This window comes from Oenanthe melanoleuca, chromosome 2 (genome assembly GCF_029582105.1).
Source record: "Oenanthe melanoleuca isolate GR-GAL-2019-014 chromosome 2, OMel1.0, whole genome shotgun sequence".
Lineage (NCBI taxonomy): Eukaryota > Metazoa > Chordata > Aves > Passeriformes > Muscicapidae > Oenanthe > Oenanthe melanoleuca.
The window spans coordinates 22,218,599-22,240,835 of record NC_079335.1 but is presented as its reverse complement, the minus strand read 5'-3'; the positions used below and the strand labels follow the sequence as shown (position 1 = coordinate 22,240,835).

The following is a 22,237-nucleotide window of genomic DNA, read 5'->3' as shown; positions in this document are numbered from 1 at the left end:
ATTTTCTTAATAGACTGAAAGCACATTATGCATTTTAGGTATGTCATAGCAAGGAATAAAGACCAATAATGATCATTAGCATGAACAAAATGGTCTTATTTGAAAGACCTTCTCATGAACCACATTCTGATGGTAACTTTTCTAGACACACATTGTTAAATAACATAACAGTTATTAGCTTCAAGAATGGCATCAGGAGAATTCCTTAAAGAGCTCTTCCCTGCTCTGCACAAGCCCAGGTTCATTTTTGCAGTGCTGGACCTTATCCCATCTTTTTTCTTCGATTCATGCTTCAGGCCCTCTATAGTTGAATTACAAAATAAAGGAATGTATGGGAGGAATTTAAATGGCACAATCAATAAGATAGCTTGCAAAGAGCCTAATCACTCACCTGTGTGTGACAGAATCCATTCCTGAACAGGCCAAAAAGGTTATCTGTACAAAGGATGGTTCATTGGTGCACCATATCCCAGATCCCCTGTGCTTTTCTGTTCTAGGTGAAAATAACTGGATTTGTGCATTTTCTGTGCTTCAGAGAGAAGTAGAAGCAGCATTTTATTAGTCTGTCCCAGATTCTGTCATGCATCAATATGACATTAAAACATTTATTAAAAATGTTTTTTCTTGCAAAACCTTTTAAGGCATTGGAGGGATAAAATTTCTTGACAATGTCTTTTGGGCAGCCCTTGCACTTACTGAACTGTTTATTAGTCTGTGACACAACACAAGGATTTATGAAAATATCTTTAAGCTCTAATCTCCTAACATAGGCAGTTTTTCTTATATCCCCAAGTACCACGGTAGGATATTTCAGAGAGTATGTAATCGTTGCAATGACAGCTGATAATCTGCATCAGTTGTCTTGAAAATGACACAGTTGTCTCGTGTAATCAATACAATTATCAGCTCAGAAACTGCAAACCTGTGTAAAATACCCTTTTTTTCTTCTTAAGGCCTTCAATTGTATGATAAATTCCCTCCAGTGAGAGAACAGATGGTTGGTTATAAGAGGAGCAAAGTTTACATAAATGCCTGTTGAAGGAAAGAATCCCATTAAGAGTTCAGTATGCTATAATTACATTTGGGTTTTTATACAAAAAATCATGAATATATTTATAGAAAGGAGAGAAGGTATTACATTAATCAAGTAAAATGTGTTTGGAAGTTCTGTTGAAGGTTAATATGTATCTCCTAGTGAGCCAGAGGAGAAGACATTAAGCTTCCTAAACTGATCGTTGATTAGACTGACGTCAGTGAAAATGCAATTAGTCTTATATATTCTTGGACATATGGAACGGATGTTGCAAAATAGCCAGGAATTAATTTCCTTGATTGCTTTCTTTTTCTCTTGTTTTATTGTGAGAGGCTTGTGCTTTGACTGTAAAACTCTGGAAGTTTAAAGTGACCGAGGCTTGAAAATGTGCAATTTCTGTGCTGTTCTCCAGCAGGGCTGGAGGTTTAAAGTCCCAAATCTCCAAACAGCAGAATAAGAAGCAAAAAGCCTTGCTTGTGTCTGAAGGCGTGAGAGCGTGCTCCTGGTCGATGGGGGAGGTGAATTGCCAGGGAGGCATCACTGAATAATATGGACTTGAGGCTGTTCCTGGACCTCCTGTGGGTCAGCTCTTTTTCAGATGTCTGCAGTCAGCTCTAACTATTGTCAGTCCTGGTACTCAGCCTTGAAAGGGGTTTTGAGAGTGCTGTGACTGTTTTTCATTTTGTTGCTGGCATGTGCTGAGCAAGGTCTTGTTCTATCCAGAGATATATTAAGCTGGTTAAAGCAGACAGGACAAATGGTTTTGGCAGAAACACAAGTTTGTGGGAGATTTTCACCTTGGAGAGATGCATTTCCCAAGAGCGAAACAGCTGTGGCCAGACAGGATACATGTGATCATGTTCTTTACTATTTTAGTAATTATCTGTACTGTACCCTCCTTCCACTTCTTCCTTGCATAACTAAACCCCTGCCTTGGGTTGCAGAGTGCTTCAAGGGTGTACTCACTGCTATGGCTTCTGTGGATATTGCCTGTGGTGGCTACATAAGAATAATAGATCAATTATTTGGTGTGTTTTGGTGTTGGTTTTGGTTAGTTTGGTTTTTTAATGAAGTGGTGGTGGGTGGCTTGCTCCAAATACCAGAGCACAGTCCTGTCAGCAGTGCAGTGGCACGTGTCCAAAGAGGCTGGAGGGGGCTCTGAGCACAGACAGTGCTGTGGGATGCTGTGGGGGTAGGACACACAATGTGCTGGCCAGGGCCAGTGGGTACCTGGACAGTCCAGCCCAGGTAAGCAGCTACAGTGATGTTGCCTGGACCATCCTCTGTCACAAGTCCACACAAAATTCTAGATCTGTGGAAGCTGCCACAACTCACATTGCAGTCAGAAGTCAAGCCCTCAAGCTTTCACAGTCACCTGCGAGGCTCAAACATGCATTTTTGGAAGTCAAGGATAAATGGAGAAACCAAACAAATCCCAGTTGAACAACTCTTTTTCTATTAAGGTTTTATTGCATACCAATTCTTTGCTAGTTCTCCACCATATCCTGAATCAAGATGACCTTCAGGAGTTGTGATCTGGCAATTGTATATGAGATTATATTTCCCCATAAATATTTCCGTAGAGGTCTTGCTGGGCAGAAGACCTCAGCAATCATTTTCAGGGCTTTCCTTAGATACAGGTTAAACTTTCTTTAAATACAAAGGAAAAGTAATGAAGACTCCATTGATAGATTTGTATACAAATAGCTTGTTTTCTTAAGCCAGGAAAGGAGTAAGATTAAATAATCTTATGATCCAGTTATTGCAGTTATGAAAGAGATGCCTCTGCCCAAATTAAGGTGCAAGCAAGACCATATGCCAAAGTCAGTAGTATGGATTTTATTTAACAGCAAATGGGAGGTAGGAAGAGATAGAAAGAAATAGAAAAAGGAGGGGGGAAAGGAAGAAAGTGACAAAGATCAAGTAGAAAATATCACCACTCCATGGATTCTGATGGTGTCCTATTGATCCTGTTCTTCTGATCTTTTTAGGGGTAAGGGTCCCACAAAACACAGAGTTCAGTGGGTTAATGTACACTCAGGCCAGTTGGGAATGCCCAGGGACCTCCCCTGCAGGGAACAAGTCTGACCCAGTCTCTTGCAACAGACTCCGGAGCAGTTGCATCACTTTGCATCATGTGCAGTGCTCTGGTGCAAAGCCTCAGGAATCAGTCTGGGGAGCACTCTGGGGGGGCTTTGATGGGTTATGACACCCCCTCAGCTGCTCCTCACATGTGAATGTCCCATGGATGTGGCCTGTGGGGTTGGGGTTTCACAGCTGAGCCTGTTTGTATAAGGGAGGATGGATGTTCGCTGTCTCTGAGCTGAGGTTATGCCACACACCCAGAACTCTCCTCCTCCCCCCTTAGTTGGGAGGGAGTCTGTGCAAACCTGGCCTCAGCAGATGAATCTGTGGGCTATGGCCTCCCCCACCTCAAACCCAGCCAGAGCTAATTTTCAGGACAGCTGCTGGATTTGGCTTACTGGGGGATACTTTATTCTCCCTCAGCCTTGTTTCCTTCTCCCCAGACCTGAGATGATTGAACAATAGTGTCACCCTTATCTTATCTCAAGTTCCCTTAGGCAGCTTAACTCACAGTCTCAAGTTCCCCTCAGGAGGCATCTTCAGGCAGGGGAGGGCTTTGGTGGCTGCAGCTTCCTTATACAGTTTTGCCATAATGGGCAAAACATCCTTCATAACAATACTTAAGCCACAAACCATAACATTTCAGTCTCTCACAAATATATAACAAATTAAACTCTGTCTCTAGGGAGGCAGAAACCTCTTGTGCATATTGCACAATCTCTCCATCTATTTTTTAAAAAATAAATTTCACCATTACCATATTTCAGTAATAACAGACCTCTTGTGGTTTGGGTTTTAAGCCTCTTAAAGGCTGACAGTAGGCAGTAGTTGAGTCATTTGTATAGAAGAGTGCTGGTAAATTATTCTGGACTTCCTATATCAATTTAATCAGCATAGTCTTTGAAGTTCAGTGTTTAGTGTCATAGCAATCAAAGCTGAAATTGTGTATAAAGTCTGATTGAAATATTTTATGCAGCTTTCTATTATATGCTTTCTATAATATGGACTTTGTAATATGCTAGTCTGAGCCTGCCTGGATGATTCTTTGCCTTCTCATAAGTAATATGGAAAAACAGTGACAAAAATTGCAGACTCTCCTATCTTCTCCAAATTAAATAATAATAAAAGCCTAGTTTCTGCTTCTGACCTGACTAATGCTCTCCCTATTCCAGTGCAGTATTTCAGATAGCAGCCAGAATCATGCTTTGAGAAACCACACAGGGAGAAAGAACAGCTTGTTCAGGGACAATATTTTATTTTATTCTCCTGTAATGGTAAGGTTGGGCAGTCACCTGAAGCTGGAAGGCTTGCATTTTGTTTTTAAGATCTTTTGTGATATGACTAAACACTTGCATTTGCTTAATAAATAGCTCATCCTTTTCTGAATTCCTTCAACCATTTGGCATCAGTAACAATCCCTGATAATGAGTTTCACTGGTCAAAGGAGTGAAGGATTCCCTTTTAACCAAAGTTCAAGTGTCCCTCTTTCTGTTTCCCTTCAGACTGTTTTGTTCCATTGGATGAAAAAATAAGAGTGTGTCTGGATTTCTGACTTGGACCACTCATTAAATTGTGTATCACTAAGTGATCTGCAGCTTGTCCCTGAGCACTGGAAAGTTGCAGAAGGCTTAGAAGGTAGAAAAGAGAGAGGTGTCTACTCTGACAGCCAGGGCTGCCCTGCTCCTCCATTCCTGGAGTTCAAGTCAGTGGCTGTGGTGGGCTCAGATGTAGCTCCTGTGTCCTGAGAGGGAAAGAGATTGAATCACTGCTGTGAGACTTGTCAAGGAACTTGGGTATACAGAAGGGACATCTTGTTTCTTGTTTCTTCATGCTTGCTCTTCACAGCACTTAGCTTAAAACCTTCATGGATAAAATTGCCTCCTTGTTTCTTCTTCAGTTAGAGTTCAGAAAAAGCCCCAGTGAACACTAACAGACACAAAACTGCCTTACAGGGGGAGACAGTGAACAGATAGAAAAATCTTCCTATATGAGGCAATAAACCTGAATTCATTATCTATGCTGAAGGAGAAGTTTGAGAAAGGCATCCCAGATAGTGCAAATCTACTCTGAGCTTGTTAAATCCTAAACACATTTTTTTTTCCTTTGTAGAATTCTTTTGTCCTTTTAATGAACAAAAGTCTTCTTACTTTTGTTAATATCTCCTATTCCTAAAGAAAAGAAGAAGAAAATATGCAAAGAACTTGCCTTGTGAGAAGGGAAAGGTAGATAGGGAGAGTTAGACATTGAGATACTTAGATATTTTCCATACATTCTTACTTTTTCTGATAGTGATACTGACTTCAAATATCTAAGTGCTTTAAAATACTCATCAGTTTAGTTCCAAGCAGCAAAGGCAATTTATGACTGATGTTTTGCTTCTATCATTTCTGTAGAGAACAGGTACCTAGACTCGTAAAATTGCCTTGCATTTTTTGGAGACAAACAGGAGAGGGTACATGGGCTCTGCTTGAGATTTTCTTAAGTTTTAGTAAAAATATTTAGGATTTCTTACTACTAAAATAATGTCCTTGCCAATTTGCTTCCTTAGTATCTCTTTAGAGGACAACAAACTAAACCATGCCAGTTTTGTGGGATATTAAAAATATGCTAGAACTCCATGTGCTAGTTCCTACATATACTGGGCTTCACAGTTTCATGAAACCAGCTCTGGAACTGTAAAAAGGGGCACAGGCAGGGAGTTAGTTCTCCATGCTGAGATTTAAGGAGGGTGCTTAAGCTCTCTTGAGCTCAGTGAGGCTGGAAACAGTCACAGAATTAAAAGTGTACAAACATCTTTCACCACCCATAACACTCAGACTGCTCCATGCATGGATTCTGTTATAAATTGAACCCTCCATAGAAATAAAGCTGGGGGGGGGGGGGGAGGAGGCTCTTTTTTGTCCCTGTAAATATAGGTATCTCTCTTCACCACATTAGAAAGCCTTGGGAGAACTGTAGTAGAATACTTGTAGAGGGGACCCTGTAGACTTCAATAGAAACATCACTATGTTTTTAATGCAGTCTATTGATTTAAAGTGAGCATGATATTTCCTCTTCTAAACTCCTTTATCAAAGCTATTTTATTTTGACTCTTGACTGAAAGCCATTGTAACTCCTGGCAGTTCTTTCAGTGTTTACAGACATTAATGTAAGCTGCTGGCAAAAGCATTTCTCTGTCTGCTTGAGTTAGGGATCATCAGTAGATCCGTGTTAATGGCATGTTCTTGGGAGCTACTGGAACTAATTTTATTTTAGGTGGGCTGGGATAGATACCATGCAGCTGTACTTCTACAAAAGGTCTGAAATTATAGTGATATTTGTTTTTTGCTGCTCTGATTTTTGACACTTCTCCCCTGCATTTTATTCCCATGAGTCACCACAGTTCACTGCTGACCTCTATAACACATGACATGGAAAAAAGGTGACTTATTGACAGTAGAAGTCTGAAATTTTAGTGCATTGTGGAGTTTCTAATTGCTGGGTGCTGCCTGTGGAAGACATTAGGTTGTGTCCTTGCATCCTAAGCACTGGACATTCTCTCCAGCACAACTGCCTCACAGTGTGCTTAAGCTGCTGGTTCTTTGTCACAGTGCAGGTGGCAGCAGCACCAGTGAGCCAGTCCCTGTCTCATCACCTGCTGCCTGTCTTGCTCATGTCTGCATGCACCTTCCTCACACAGCTGTTGCTGTTTAAAGTATCTTCTGATATCTGAAATTATGTTTTGTAAGCCCACAGCAGGGACTCCAGGTACTGCTCAAATTTCTGGATGTCTCTTCCATAATATTTCCTCTTGGCTTCATACATTCTGTGGTCTCTATAAAGCAGTTATTTTCCTCCCCTTCATTGATTAAAAAGTGGATGTAATTCCATCTGGCTGCCAAAGAAGTAAGTTTTTGGGTTTTTTAAAAAACTAATTATTTTATTTCCATATCAGAATAAGAGGACAGTTGGGCATTTTTTGGACTTTGTGTTGGATCTTTGTCCAGTGTGTTGTTAGGGCACTCTGAACACCATCCTGCAGGGAACTGAGCCCAGAAGCACAACTGGCACTGATCATGGGGTTCACCAGCAGCCCCAACAGGGCAGGTGATAAACCAGAGGGGGCAACCAAAAACAAAAAGGGCTGGGACCAGGGACACAACTGGAGACAAGCCTTTATAGGGTTCCACCCAGGAAGCATGGCTGGAGACTGGTGTTGTGTTGTACCACTGGGACAGAGACTGATGATCCCAGGCTAATCTGGGTGGGGTCCTGGGCCATGAGCAGGGGTGTGGAGAGGCCCAGATTGGGGCTGTGCAGGTCAAATAAAGCCTGTTAGTGTCCCTGGAGCTCCTCTGCTGAGCCTCTGGGATTGCTCTGGAGCTGCAATCAGCTGTAGAACCAGTGGTCACCATTCTGACTTGATAGTGCAAAGTCTTGTGTTTTATTCTTTTTGAACACCTGCCATGGGCAGAGTGGGAGCTTCAGATAAAGTTTATTAAAAAAGCCCTCCTGTTGAGTCAGAGGGTGTAGAAATGATCCCCTTGCTTTTTAAACTCCTCTTAGAGGAGTCTGGGTATGGCTGGATCCAGTCTTAACCCCAGACTTTGTCAACAGTTTATGTCTAAAGGATTATATAGGTATTATTGAACCTTCATACAACTTTGTCCCACAGGATAAAGGACTGCAAACCAGTTAGTTTTTTCTAATCATTCTAATAATAAAAGAATTATATATATTTCTTCAAATATATCTTAATCAGAATTATTTACTACACAGTACAGGAGCTATAATAACTATTATAGTACATCATGAAGCAATATTGAAGTAATTGTATTAAAGCTAAGAAAAATTATTTATTTATATTTAATTATTATTAACAGACCGATGTTACTCACCCATATAAATGACCATGGGTCAGTTTCTTTCACTCAGCCTTGAAAGGTAACCCTGAAGGGCATCCCCACTCAAGGGAGAAGTCTCCACACATGCACTCTGTGAAGGGGTATGGTAGAAGACCCTGCTGTTTGGGCCTGCGTGATTGACTGTCAGCCATTATGTCTCCAGGCCAGCTGTGTCAGCTCAGCAGCTTTAGATAAGCTATCTGCAGTGTCACTTGTTCCTTTCTCCATGTATTTTACCAGGTCTACCACATTTTCATCTCACTATCAGAATGTTTGACTATGGGATTGAGTCAGACTTGGTTTCAACATTGTTCAACACCAAAGGCAGCACGAAACCCCCTTCTTCATTTACCACTGAAAGCTTTGCAAGTAGGACACTTGTTCTAGTTATTTTACCCCATTCCAGGGAGAGCATCCTGCTACAACCCACCTCTGTATGGCCATGGACATGTTTCAGTTTCTCCATCCGTAAAAGGAGGACAGCGTGTCTCACTGGGAAGATACAGGGTTTGGCAGCTTCCTGAAATTTTGTATAATTAAAATGCTTTCTAAGCATTGGTAATTGGTTGTTACACTATTTGTTGCTGAAGAAATGCAGAACATCTTGAAGGAAATTTTGGCCCTATCAAAGGAGCACAGGAATCTCTTTTGCTTTTCCTAGAATGGAGACTTCAATTCTCATACCAATTGCATATACCAACAGGGAATATTTTTTTATGTTCTTGTCCTTGATTGTGTGTCCTTGCAAAACACTACATCAGTAAGTTTTTAGACACACTGAATTTATGCATTAAAGCATTTTTCAAAATTCAGCAGTCACATCACAAAACAAAAGGAAAACCCTAATGAGCACAATACACCCAACTGTGCACACATTTGTGGGAGAAAGAGGGAGCAAACAAACACATGGTGTATTTCACTTGCACTGCTGACAGCACAGCTGGAAAGTGCTCAGATGATCTCAAGAGAACAAACTGATAGAAGAGAAAAGTAATGCACTAAAGAGCATTAGAGAGTTTCCTACTGACTGCAGCAGACTTCAGCTCAGGCAAACACAATCTATGTCTTATACAGAATTTAAGGCAATGCTGACAATCATATAATCTGAATCATGACATATCCATAAGGAGAAAGTAGAGTGCCTAGGTCAGTATTTTATGAGTTTTTGTGGCTATATCTGTACCCAAAAAATACGTCTTTACAATAGCAACACTCTATACATTTATGGTTTCTGATTGCATGGCTTTTTTGAGTACTCTTCTTAGGTAACATATTTATTACTGGCTTACGTCTTCTAGCTTTCCACAAAGGAGTATAAAACAGAAACTAGGTTGCAATATGGAGTTATACATAATGTTCAAACCCAGTAAGATTTATGGAATGTAACTTTAAATTTTATTAGTCATCTGATCTCTTCAAAACCAAGAGAAAGCCAAGATCATGCTACAGCATTCCCAACACAAAGCTATTTAACTATTCTATGTAAAAATGCATGATGATCTCTAACCCCCTCTAGACAATCTCTGTCTGCTTCTTTTCTTATTGTTCACCACGCTGTCTAATTTTCTTTTGCTATAATTCAGATCTGTTTACCCAGTGGATCTGGAGGAAAGTCTGTTACCTTGTTCTTTTCACTCGCTTTTCTGCTCATAAAAGACTGACAGCACCTCCCCCTACCTTTTCCTTGTTAAGCAACCCCAGTTTTTTCCCTGTCCTACATTCCAGATGTCTGACTACCCTCTGTTCTGATGCAGGGTCCTTCCCCCCAGGGCTTTTCCTTGTACATTTTAGAAGGACTTTGAATCCCTTCTGCAGAGGGAAGGCAAGTTTGGGAGTATAGTTATGCATCTAATACCCAGGTTTCTACAGCACTGCCCACCATCATGTAGCCACAAAAATGAGCTTATGGGATTCCACTGAGTCGTGTTCAGTTAATTCAAGTGTCATACCCAGACTCCTTTCTGAGCAGTTGTCACTTGCTCAGTTTTTTGCCTCATGCTCTTCTGAAGTTCTTCACAAATGTGTTTCTCTAGGCTTTTTGGTGCTGAATTGTGCTCTGTTGTCTGAATTCTGCTCTAGTTAGTCAAAATAATTCTAATCTTATTTCCCAAAGTGCCCACAAACTTGGCATTGTCTGCAAATTAGAGAAAGGTAGGAGTTACAAGTGACCTGAAATAATACTGGAAATACAACAATACTCTCAACAATACTGGAAAACACTAATCATTATATCTTCTGTGCTGGCTGTGAATCCCTAAATCCATGACAGCTGTTCTTTCAGTACAGTTATCCAGCTGGCAGTGAATTCACCTTCCTGCACATTCAACCAAACCAGGTTTTCCTTGCTTATTTATGAGACTCTCATAATGTCCAAAGGTGTGCTAAGATGCAGAGATGTTTTCTACTGCTTCTGCCCTTTCCATAAGACCTCTTAGTCTGTCAGAGAAGGAAAATAAAATAAATTACTTACAGTTTGTCCTTGACAAGCCCATGGTGATTGTTATTTGTCACCATCAAATTTGAAGTGTTAATGGCGAGACTGCTTGATTATCTGTTCTTTTGTTCTTAAATCTTACAGTCTGTCTAGAAATTGACCTTCCTGCTTTGAAAATGCATGAACTGTGCTTGCTCTTTTCTCCTCTTGAACTCAATCTATTCTCAGCAGTTTTTGAAGATTGCCAACAGATCTGGTATCAGCTAGACTTGATGGAATTTACCTATCAAAAAGGATTTATCTTACCTGAGAAATTCTCTAGCCTGTTATGTCTTGAAATAACCTGTGTTTCTACACCTTCTTGTTGCTGTTGGTAACCTGTGATCAGATTAGGATGACTTTGAAGTGAGAACCAAAGCAATAAAATCCATCTTTCCAAGTGTACTGCTTTCAGCTTTCTTCTTTCCATTTTCTTCTTCACCAGTTATCTTCCTAGTTCTGTAGAATAAGCTTTAAGCCTGGCTGCATTATTTCATGCTAAGCAATCTTCTTTTCTGCAATTAGCTCTCTTCACTTCAATGCAATATGAGCATTTTGTTCAGATTTGTTTTAAAATACAGTGCTTTTGGCTACCTCTCCAATCCGTTCCTAGCTGATACTTGACAATCCGCTTCTACTGAATCGCTTGATGTTCTTGGCATTTAATTCACTTACTGCATTTCATAGCCAAGGCCTTGGTGGTTGTGAGTGTCCATCTGTGCCATAAGACACAGGAATGTGGGCTCACATTGCCACTCCCTCTCACCTCTCATTTAGGCGCTCACCTGATCCAGCACCTCCCTCACTCATGGACTCTAAAACACAGCCCTGTGCAGTAATTGAGCTCCTCTTTCATCATATAGCAATTTCACAGGGTGTGTCCCCAATTCTAGTTTTGCCATGCTGGTAGTCCTTGATTACAGTGCCCATTTGTAATAATCTCAAAATGACTGGTGGATATGCTAACATGTTTTATAGTCTAAAACAGCAATGGTAACTTTTCTGGTGTGGAATGGAGTCAGAATGAAAAGAGGTAATCTATATTTTGTTTCATTTTCATGCTGCCACTTAGGGAAGAAGCAAGTCCTGTTCACACCAACTTAGAGAAATTAATTGCAAAGTTAGTTAAATACTACAGTTGTTCAGTTGGAAAACAGTCTCTATCATAGCTGGTGTGGAGCATGGTGGGTATGTGCTGCCCAGAGGTTTTTCATGCATTACTTTCACAGACTGATCCTTTTCCCTTTTTCCTCTCTGTAGATTATAAATTCGGTGGTCTTGCTGATTCTGCTGAGTGCCCTGACTGATCCTGACCAGTACCACCTGACTAGTGCTGAGTTAGGGGGTGAATTTGAATTTATGGATGATGCCAGTAAGTACAAATTCCCTAATTACTAGCACTCATTGCTCCAGCATTTATGTAACTGTCCTGTCATTTCAGTAATTACTCTCCTTTCAATTATTGCTTCACCTTTGTATCTTGCAGATGCCTTTTTATTGTAAAAGATGTCATGGCACAATTCAAACTTGTTTCCTAGTAGTAGCCTTATCTGACACCTAACTATTAGTAATCAATCCATCTGCTCTGCTGTGTCCTGACTTGGCAGGGGCAGAGCCAGCCCTTGGCAGGGAGATTTATCCCTGAGCATGGTGCTGAAAGCCCCAGGGAGATTTTACAGGACTGAGGGAGATAGGGAGTCTCTGCATCTCCCAGCACCACATCCCGAGTGCCTGCACATGCACAGGAGCCCATGCTGCTGTTCAGACTGAGTGCCTTCATTCATGTTGGATGTATTTATGCACCCCCGTGTGCATGTGGCATGACTTGCACAAACCTGCTCAAATAGATGCAAATGCAAATGTCAACTGTATAGTCACAGGCATATTAGCAATAACACAGAGCAGTTCCTTCTCTTACTGAAAGGCATAATAGAAAATCTTCAATATTGTTTCAGAGAAGGGTGAGTTAGGCCATTTATGTCTCCTACAAAACCTTCTGTCCTTTGCAAATGTTTCCTTATTCCATAACTTTTTCAAATTATTTGGTGGTTTGTTGATTTAACTATATAATTCATATCTAGTAAAATTTTCTCTCAATGTGATTTTGATAAAAATGTCTGTTTATTTTCATTTCTGCTTACAAGATTGTTACATTCAGCATTTCCCACAGCAGTCTGAAGCAGTGTCTGTTGCTAATCACACTGGTGTCTTCCTGTTCAGAATCCCTCCATCCATAGCTAAAGGTTTTAATCCTTTCCTCATTCCTACTGAAGTCAATAAAAGTGTCAGTAGGAGAAGCAATAGCCCCACACATGAGAAATTGCCCATTGTTGTGTCAGAGATGCTGGGTATCATTTAAGAGATGCTTATTTCCACAAGGTCTTTAATGCAAATATGCCTTGAGGGTCTACATTGAATTAATGATAAGGGGTGATATTACTCCATTGTATCTCTATTGTGTCTTCATTGAAAAACCACCTGCAACTTCCAGCTAAAAATCTTTTTATATAACTGGATTTAAGAAAGTAAGGACCATAGGAGATACAGATGGGCTCCTAGCTGATTCTGACATATTAAAACTGACTGCCTTGTCCTAATTCTCAGAGATTAACCTTGGTAATGACTGTCTGTCACTGTGGTTTTATATAGCCGACATCAGAGGCCTGCCAGCACCCAAGGCTTTTAAATTGTAATTCTGTTTTGTAATGCAGTAGCTGTCAGATAAAGTACATTGGGGATTTCCATCTACACTTGAAAATTGTATTTTCTGTATATTTTTATCAAGGCTTCTGAAGTGAACTCTGCAAGACTGTGAAAGGATGGCTTGTGGGCCAAGCAACCTCATTTCCATTTGGTAAAGGGAACATTTCACAGGCAGTTAAATTACGAATGAACACTTGAATTGATGTCTCCTTTTATTCTTTGACTCCCTCTGGTTTGGTGCCTTACTGAGTAAAGGCAGTTGAATCAAGCTACTGATTTTTGTGGTTACTGGAAATAGCTGGCAGGAGATAATTTCTTGCTTCTTTTCTTTAAGCATGACTGTATTTGTTCAAATGCAATGAAATATTTTATTATTAGATAAATCATCAGAAAAACTTCCTCATACTCTTTTTTTTCCTACTTTTATTTCTCATTCTTGCAGAAATGTTTTTCAGGGTAGCTGCGTGCACTGAAACTGTGTATGAAATACAGGAAGATACATAATTTTTCTTGCTAAAGAAGGTTCTAAAGTTGTAGTCTATATGTACTTCTGTTGACAAATAATATTAATAACACAAACAGTAATAGCCATTATTCTCATTACTATTGATGCTCCTATCAACAACAAACAACAAAAAATGCGGACACAGAGTTGACGCCTAAAATTTGTCACTCCCTTTCTCTCTCTTCTATAAGAGGATCCCTCATAAAAGATCTGAAAACATCATCTGGAAAAAGAATTATCAGCTGTGTCACAGTAGTCGAAGTTAATGACAGGTTTCCCTTGACTTCCAAGAAACCAGGATTCCCCCAGTATTTGTATTCAGATTTATTTCTATCTGTGCCTGGTTTATGGAGACTTTTTCAATTTTCTGTTCCAGCAGTGGAAAAAATTCCTGCCATTTGCAGAGCCACAGCCAATCTAGTGCAAACTGCTTGAAAATACCAGTGCAACATCAGTTCTAATTCCAGGATTTCATGTGGTTCCAAGGGCATTGCCAGAGGCTCAAAAATACCTGTTTGATTAGTCAGAGAAAGGATTTACCTGAACACTTGGAAAAAAACTCTAGGCTATTTATTTTCCCTTCTATTCTGGAAAAGGAAGCAAGGGGGAAGAAAGTCTGCCAAGGCTTAGCCATGTGGCAGAGGGAGGTACTGGAAGACACCAGTGGGTGTGGTTTGTGTACATCTCAGAGCTGGGTAAAATGCTGGCTTTCCTCCTGTGCTGGGTATTCAGCTGAGCCCATTTAGTCCCATCTTTCTTTTTATTATTTCCTCAGGGAGTTTAGAACCTGGACTAGGGAAAATTAGAAATGTGTGAGCTGCTCAATGTAAAATGTTAAAAGACTAATAATCTCAGAGCAGGAGATGGAAAAGCCCTATAATTAATTTTGACTTCCCAGTGGGTTTTGCCTGAGCCTTCTGTTCAGCTTCTTCAGACACACAGACCATCATCCTGACACGTCAACAGCCCAAACAAGCAGTTGTTGCTTGGTTTTGTTTATCGCTGTCATAGTGGCAGAGATGTGTTTGATACTTCACAGGCCACATGACAACAAGGGTTGAAATCCTTGCATGCAAAAATGGAGGGGAACTTTGACACTGATGTCAGCAACTCTAGGTCAAAATCTGCCTGTGTCCCTGCCCTGCGATAGGCAGACAGGACAAGCAGACATCTCACAATGGGAGAATGGTGTGATGATCTCTCTGTTTAATATGATATGCACCCAGGACTTAAAAATATTAATTCAAATAGACAAAATTTATAAAGAAATCTACAGACAGCAGGCTTGGACTTCTGCTGGGGGATAAATGGAAATGGTGGAGTAGGTACATCCCGTCCCATCAACACCACCTACATAGTATGAGTCCCAGATGTGGGGAGGAAGAGAAAACTAGATGCCTTCCCAGCATAGGATATTCAGGGTGGCATATTCCCCTCTAATTTTATACTCTGGAGTAAATGTGCTGGGCTCAAAGGTGCAGAATACTCTTTCCTTCCCACTGCCTCCTCTCTTTGCCAGGGAGAAAATGCTGCTGCTGTGCAGGTTGTGACCCAGGAGGCTGCATGGTGGCTGGCAGCAGTGGCATCAAGCTTGCACAAGCAGCCTGGAGGAGAGAGCAAGGCAGTAATCCTTAGCTGGCAATCAGGAGGCTCTTGGATAAATAAGGCTGGGAGAGTAGAGGAAACTGCCTGAGGATTTCAAGCTGCTGATCAGCAGCTTTCTGGCCCCTGCTGTCAAAGCTGTGGGCCAGCAATTAACTCCAGGGCTGGGGCAGATGATGAGGATTTGAGGTCTTCATCACTCCGCATAAGTCCTGGCTCAGGGACTGGCCTTGCTGGCCCTGCTCCTCCCTGCAGGTGGTTCCTGCAGCACCCACCATCAGCCTCTTCTGTAAGAGGAGAGGGGAAAGCAAGGAAATACTTCTGAGGTGGATTCAAGGGAGCTCGAGCTGCAGTTTGCTGTGTACACAAGTACCCCATGACAAGAGCTCTGCCCAGCCCCAGCAGTATCTTCTCTGCAAAAAGGCAGCAAAGTGGAATGTCACTGCAAGGTACAAGAATTAAAAAACTCAATCAGTTTCTTTAAACCCAAGGAGAAAACTCAAAAAGCCATCTAGGACAATAGGCTGGATAACCCCTTCAGCAGTCCGAGTACAGCCCTTCTAGCCATGAATGTCATAGAAAGCACAGCATGGCTGCGAAAAAAATCACACACCCCTCTCAGTTTGTCACTTAATGTGCTGCATATCTAGTATCATTCTGATTAATTGAAGCTGACACAGCTCAAAAAACTCAATGAAGCCTTAAATGAGAAAGAACTAGCTTGAGCCAACTAGGACTTGGCATGGTGGAGCACAGTTAGGGAGACACTGGAGACAGGGAGCATGAGTGTGTCAGACCAGATCTTCAATGTCAAGTTCATCACAGTGTGCTGGGTTCTGGCTCTGAACCAGTACTGCCACAGTCACCAGCAAATTGGAACCAGCACCAGCAAATTGAGTCCTGCATCTGCTGCAAATGACAATGACAACAGCTTCCCTGTGGATGTAGGAAGTAAGTGTTGGGATCAAGAACAAATGCATAAGCAGTGACTCCAAACTGATGGTCAGAATCAAAATATTGATTCAAGAGGCCCTTTACAAGAGGTTCAGTTGAATTTAGTGGCTACAGCAGCCATTTTCACTTCTCTCCTTTTCTTTCATTACCTCAATTGTACCTGGGCTATTCAAAATAATTTTGATTTCACACGATGTATGTAGGCAGCCAGAGTAAATGGCCACACAACCAGAGGAGCCTTAAGAAGCTGCAGTACCTTTTATTAGTAGAGGTAGATTTTGTGGATACTTCTTCCTCTTGAGGGCAGAATTCAGATCACTTCTAAGGCACAGCACAGCCTTTGCAGCTCCCAAAAACCTGGAAACTGGTCAAGGTAATGCAGCTCAAGCATTGCACTGGTTGTCTGGATTCTCTACACATTCTAACAGGAGAAGGAGGTGCCTTTGAAGAGCAATTTGGGATGCACTGAGATCTCATTCCCTCCTGAATGATGAGCAGGGAGCCCAGCTGCCTCCCACTGGCATTGTGCAGCACCCATGAGCTGAGTTGCACGAAGCCAGTGTGAAAAAAATGGGGAATGCCAGGGTGAGCTAAACTCACTGCTGAGTGCAGGCCCCTCTCCTGGGTGAGATCTGCTTGTTTTGACAATAAGAGAAAGATTCAAGCATTTGTACTGTGAGAAAGGACATCTGTGCTCCAGGGCTTCATCCGACTACAGTGGTTTGAATGTGCTCCTCCAAGTGCCAGGAAAGGGCACTTTATCCTTCAAATTTAATCCATTATAGTAGGAAGTAGCCTACCATAGGACTTCTTCTGGACTTCTTTGTCTCCCTGCAATCCTAGGGCCAAACTTTAGGAGCAAGAGAGAGAGAACAAGAATGCTGAAACCTAGGGCACAGGCAGTGTTCTGGAAAAGGAGAGACCTGGGTTCTGAAGTCCTTAATCCTGCTGTTGGTAGGTACAGTGCCCAAGGAACCAGAGAATATAAGCAACTCTGGAGATGTCCTCACCTGCCAGCAGCAGTCTCCTCTTGCTCATTTTGCCTTCAACTTCTCAAGCCTCAGGTTCCTCTCTGCATCAAGGGCCAGCAGAAATCTGGATTAGTGCCACATAGAGCAAAGTTTGTGTTCCCTCAGGTGCAGGAGGATCAAGGAATTGGTCTATAGTTTTCTACATGGATGATCATTCTGGTAGGTTGGAAATAATGACAGACAAGGCTTAGTGCCTGTCCTTCCTCCTCAGCCATGACCTAGGTGAGCCTGCAGTGCTTCCTGGTGGTGACAAGTGAGACCTGTCCACAGCTGCCAGATCCTTTCAGAGACTTGAGTGAAGGTTCCAGGGCATAGACCCAGAACCTGATTTTGATGCATCCAGGGTCATCTTTACACTTTAAATGTTTCCAGAGTCAGGGTGATGAACATCCTGAACACTGTCATGTGTTTGTGCATCTCAGAGGTCCTCCACATGCCTTATCAAGGCAGGTAGTTCAAACACACCTGGTGAAAGCAATGTGAGCAGCAGGTGCCTCACAGATACCAACAGAGGTGGGAAGTCTAAAGTCATGTCCTGTACACCTCACATCCTCTATCCTCTTTGTGCACTGGCTTAACCTCAGAAAAATAGACACAATGTTCTATTGCACTCCCAAACTCACTGTAAGGTCAAGTTCAGAAATTCACTTCTGATCTCCTGACAGTGGTCTGCAAGGATATCTAGGGAGGTACATATGTAAAGATCAAACATGTAATTTTTTCCTTGAAGCTCTGAATTTGTCTGCAATCATTGATGTGTCTCTTTTCCAGATATGTGCATTGCCACCGCAATTTCTCTCCTTATGATTCTGATCTGTGCAATGGCTACATATGGTGCATATAAGGTAATTCATTATATTTGGTGAAGACATGAATGATCTACACAACTCCATAGAAACAAAATTAGGAAAACTGTTTCCTAACAGTTGCTTCTTTACTTGTTTAGCTGAAAATTGGGGGGAAGAGGTTGAAGAGGCAACAGAGCTGATTGCTTAGATCAGTGGTACCCCAGAGCCCCCTGCTGCAGGCAGCAGTTGTGTTGATTGTCTGCAGTTTTAAATATGAGTAACCTCTGGGCAAATGTGAATTCAGAGAACTGAATCTTGTACCTATCAAAATTAAGGGAATTTTTTCCCATTCACCTCCCAAGCCTGTGGTTTGTCCCAACATGAATCCTATTAATTAGAAAGGAAAAGTATAGTGTGGTTTCTAAATCTCCTAATGTAATGAGTTGTGGGAGTTGCACCGCACATATTACTGCAGTATAGTAGCCAAATTGCCTTGGCCAAACCTTTTGGCTGAATGTCATATTTCTTTCAGCTGATTTAATATTCCATAATGTCAAATGCTCCTTAGATTCCTGTAGAAAGACATATATTCCTCTATTTTAACTTATGGCTGATGAGTTTCTCTTTCCTTTTTAGCAACATGCGGCTTGGATCATCCCTTTCTTCTGTTACCAGATCTTTGACTTTGCTCTCAACACGTTGGTTGCCATCAGTGTACTTGTCTATCCCAGCACAATTCAGGACTACCTCCGTCAACTGGTAAATCACTTGATGTTCACAGGCCTTTGGGGCAAAAGAACTCTATAAGGTGCAGTTTTTGCCCTGTATTTCTAGCCAGTGGTATCTTTCTCATGCAGTCCTTGAGAAGTTCTTTCAGTCCTTGCCAGTCTGAATTCAACATCCTTGCAAGCCTACATTACTAAGTTACTACAATATTTGTAGAAAGCTTGGAAGTTTTGCAATGATGTGATCATGAGTGGTCTCAGCACTGCTGATTTAGAGTGAGACTCATATTGCAAGACATAGATTATAAATAATTGCTTTTGCATTCAGAGATATTGTGTTCATAACCAGTGGCTTATTTTTGGTACTATTTCAAGGGTATTTTGTTTCTCCTTTTAATTTATTTGGTAGCTATAACCCATTTAATTAGGCAGGAGTTTGTTTGAGTGTAGATTTGGTTTTGCTAGAAAATATTTTAGATTCTGTCATAAGGACATTTAGAGGCTCCCTTCTTATTCTGCTTTGGCCAAATATCTATGGCCAGTATTGCATAAGTGTACAAGATGGGATCACAACCCCCTAGAGCAAAGATAAGAGCCCACCAGCCTCTGTCTCATCACAGGACCATGTCCCATGTCCAGCAGGGTTCACGTGGAGTTGCAGAGCTCTGGAGAAGCCAGTGCTGCAAATGTCTCTGAAAATCTGCCTTGAGAACCTGAATACAGATTAGCTTGGCTGTGAACTTTGTTGTGTGGATGGAAAGCTGGCCAGTATAAATAACAGGTAATGAGAAACAGCAGGCAGATAAGTAGCCTCACAAATCTGCAGGGAGAGGCAATGTGTCATGCCAGTGAGAGCTGGGATACATCAGGAGCCTGTTATACTTCATCTTATTTAACACCTACCTGCATTCACAGCTGATGGTGCCCTAGAAGAGAAGCAGAGGAATAAATCTAAAGGTTCTCAGAGATAGGAGTGGAAAAGAGCAAATTACAGTCATGGTTTGGGAGTGCTAAAGCTGGCACTGCCGCAGCTGGAGCCCTCCTGCCTGTCCTTTGCCTCCAGACCCTTGCTGCTGTATCAGTGCCAGCCTTGCTCTTGTGGCAGCACAAGCATCTCTGTGGCTGCAGAACTCCCCCCACCTCCCAGAGCATGAGTTGTAACCAGATTTTACTCAGTCTTGGTCACTGTGCAAGAACATGATGGGGACAAAAAACAGGCTGGGAAATGTGCACTTAAAAGCCTCTGCTCTTCTGCTGAAAATCTGGCGCTACATATGGAGCTGACTCACTAGAAGGGCAAAGACCAGCTGTTCCTCTTGAAAGTGTGCTAAAACATCCCTTTATTTCCTTGCAGATGAAAAAATAACAGGTCCTTCTGTCGCAGAAATAGAAAGAGCAGGCCTTGGAAGGGATTTGGTATGGTGCAGCAGAGTACTGTGATCTATACTGCTGCTCTGGAGTGTTGAATCTTTGGTTGCACACATCTTTGTCTTGCTGTTGTAAATCATATTCTGGACTGGTAATGAAATGCCACAGGACCTCAGGAGTGCTAAACTGTCAGTGCTCAAAAGGGCAATGGGGATTTCCAGGATAATTATAGGCTGATTAGCCTGACATTGCTACCAAGCAGAATAATAAAAGAAGGGCTGGGGCTGAGAGGACAGTTCATTGATAATGGATTACACCAGAGAAAAATTATTAATCACTGCCAGCACAGTTTCATGAAAAAATCAGTCCTGCAGGCAAACTCATTTTCATTCTCTGACAGGATTACTGACTTCATCAATAAAGATGAGCAGGAGCATAATGGACTTTGATGAGATGTTTGACTTCACAGCATGATGCTCAGAGCAACAATAAAGCAGTAGATCATTACAGGATGTATCACATGGATTAGGAGAGGTTAGCTGGCAGACTGCTAAGGGTTGTGGTCAAGCTGACCATCTGCTAGTGAGTTTCTACTTTGAGTAGAGGAAGGTCTCCAGGAGTCAGCAGTAGATTTCATGCTCCTCCTGACTTCCATTAATAATGTTGAACCCCAAGAGGCACTTCACAAAAGCTGATGTCAGCTATGAGAGAGCTTCTGCAGGCTCTTTGTCTAGAGGGATTGAGTCCTTTGCTGGGAGGTTGTGAGCAGGAATATAATCTGGCTGTTCTGTGTCATCCTCTGGGAGACCCTACCCTGCATTGCCCAGAGTGAGCACATCTCTGCATTTCCCAGTGGCAGGACTTGTGACTCTTCCCAGCAAATTCAATTCTAATAAAACCCGTGGCTCACACTGAGCTAGACTGCCCGAGAACTTGAATTCAGCCACTGATGTGTGCTACAGAAATGTAAAAGCCTGAGCAGTACAGATGAGCATACGGTTTGACAGCTATGCCTGGGATGCAGTGACCCTGTAAGCAGCCTAGGGATTTAAGAGCTATAACTAAAGTCCCTAGGTTGTTCTGCTGTTCGCAAAAATTGCTCTTGGGATTTGTGGACAGAAAAAAGAGCAATTAATAGTAAGGGAGAGGAGACTTCCCATTTCTCTTGGTAGTGTGGGTTTTCTCCATCTATTTATGGGGTCTGGTTGTGAAAAAACAATGCTTAAAAGTCAGAGAACATGCAGGTAAGTTCCTAAAAATAATTATATAAAAGCTGGATATATTGTAGTATGATGAGAGACAATCAGCTTTTCCTGCTCATTTACTGAAAAAAAATACCCAGAGGTAGTGCCATTTGCCATTTCATATGCAAAATAATGATGTATTAAAAGGCTATTTAAATTAGATGTAAGGCATAATGCTAATGAGCAGCTGGAAGTTAGTCCAATTAAGTTCATTTAGAAACAAGGATTAGTTAATATTTTATCATTTGTGTTGGAGATTAGTGATGGGGGAAAACTACCAAGAGTTGTGATGATTTTGGAACAGTTAATGTCACCTGTTCAAAAAAGTTTTGAAACTGTTCTGCATCTGCTTCGAAGCTGATCATGCATCCTGTGTCTTAGCTGTGGTCCCAAGCACAAATGGCTCAACTGGAACTCCTGTCCCTTTACCTGCAAGGGCTACCTCTGTTGGCGTAAGATTGTTACATTTGGTTCAGAGTAAATACACTCTGAGTGAGAAGAAGCAAAGGGGACTGTGAAGGGCACATCCACCATTATCAGATACTCAGACATGGGACAAGTTGAAAATCAATGCAAGCAATTACACCATAAATGCAGTGCCATTCAGGTGTGATTCCCCCTGATGGTTTGCAAATAAGCCCTAGGACTGTCTTGCCCTCACTCCCTTTCCAGTGGTCTGCCAGGATAGGCAGGAAACAAGGATTGTGTTTCTTCCTGGCCTTCTTACAGTTTCTGTTCCTCTAAAACTGCTTTGCATTTGGGAAATTATATTTTAAGGGGCACAGCTCCATAAGGTAAATGAAAAATCCCAACTGTTGTTCAAATCTGTTATTGAATATCTGG

At 41.7% G+C, this 22,237-nt stretch overlaps 1 protein-coding gene across 1 annotated transcript in view; it reads left to right on the top strand.

The window, feature by feature from the left end:
- Positions 1–22,237, top strand: part of LAPTM4B (lysosomal protein transmembrane 4 beta) — a 57,726-nt gene that overhangs the window by 6,000 nt on the left and 29,489 nt on the right. Inside the window, exons 2-4 of the mRNA XM_056484104.1 lie at positions 11,735–11,846; positions 18,041–18,114; positions 18,694–18,816. Of these exons, the coding sequence (XP_056340079.1) occupies positions 11,735–11,846; positions 18,041–18,114; positions 18,694–18,816 (309 nt within the window). The remainder of the gene's footprint in view (positions 1–11,734; positions 11,847–18,040; positions 18,115–18,693; positions 18,817–22,237) is intronic.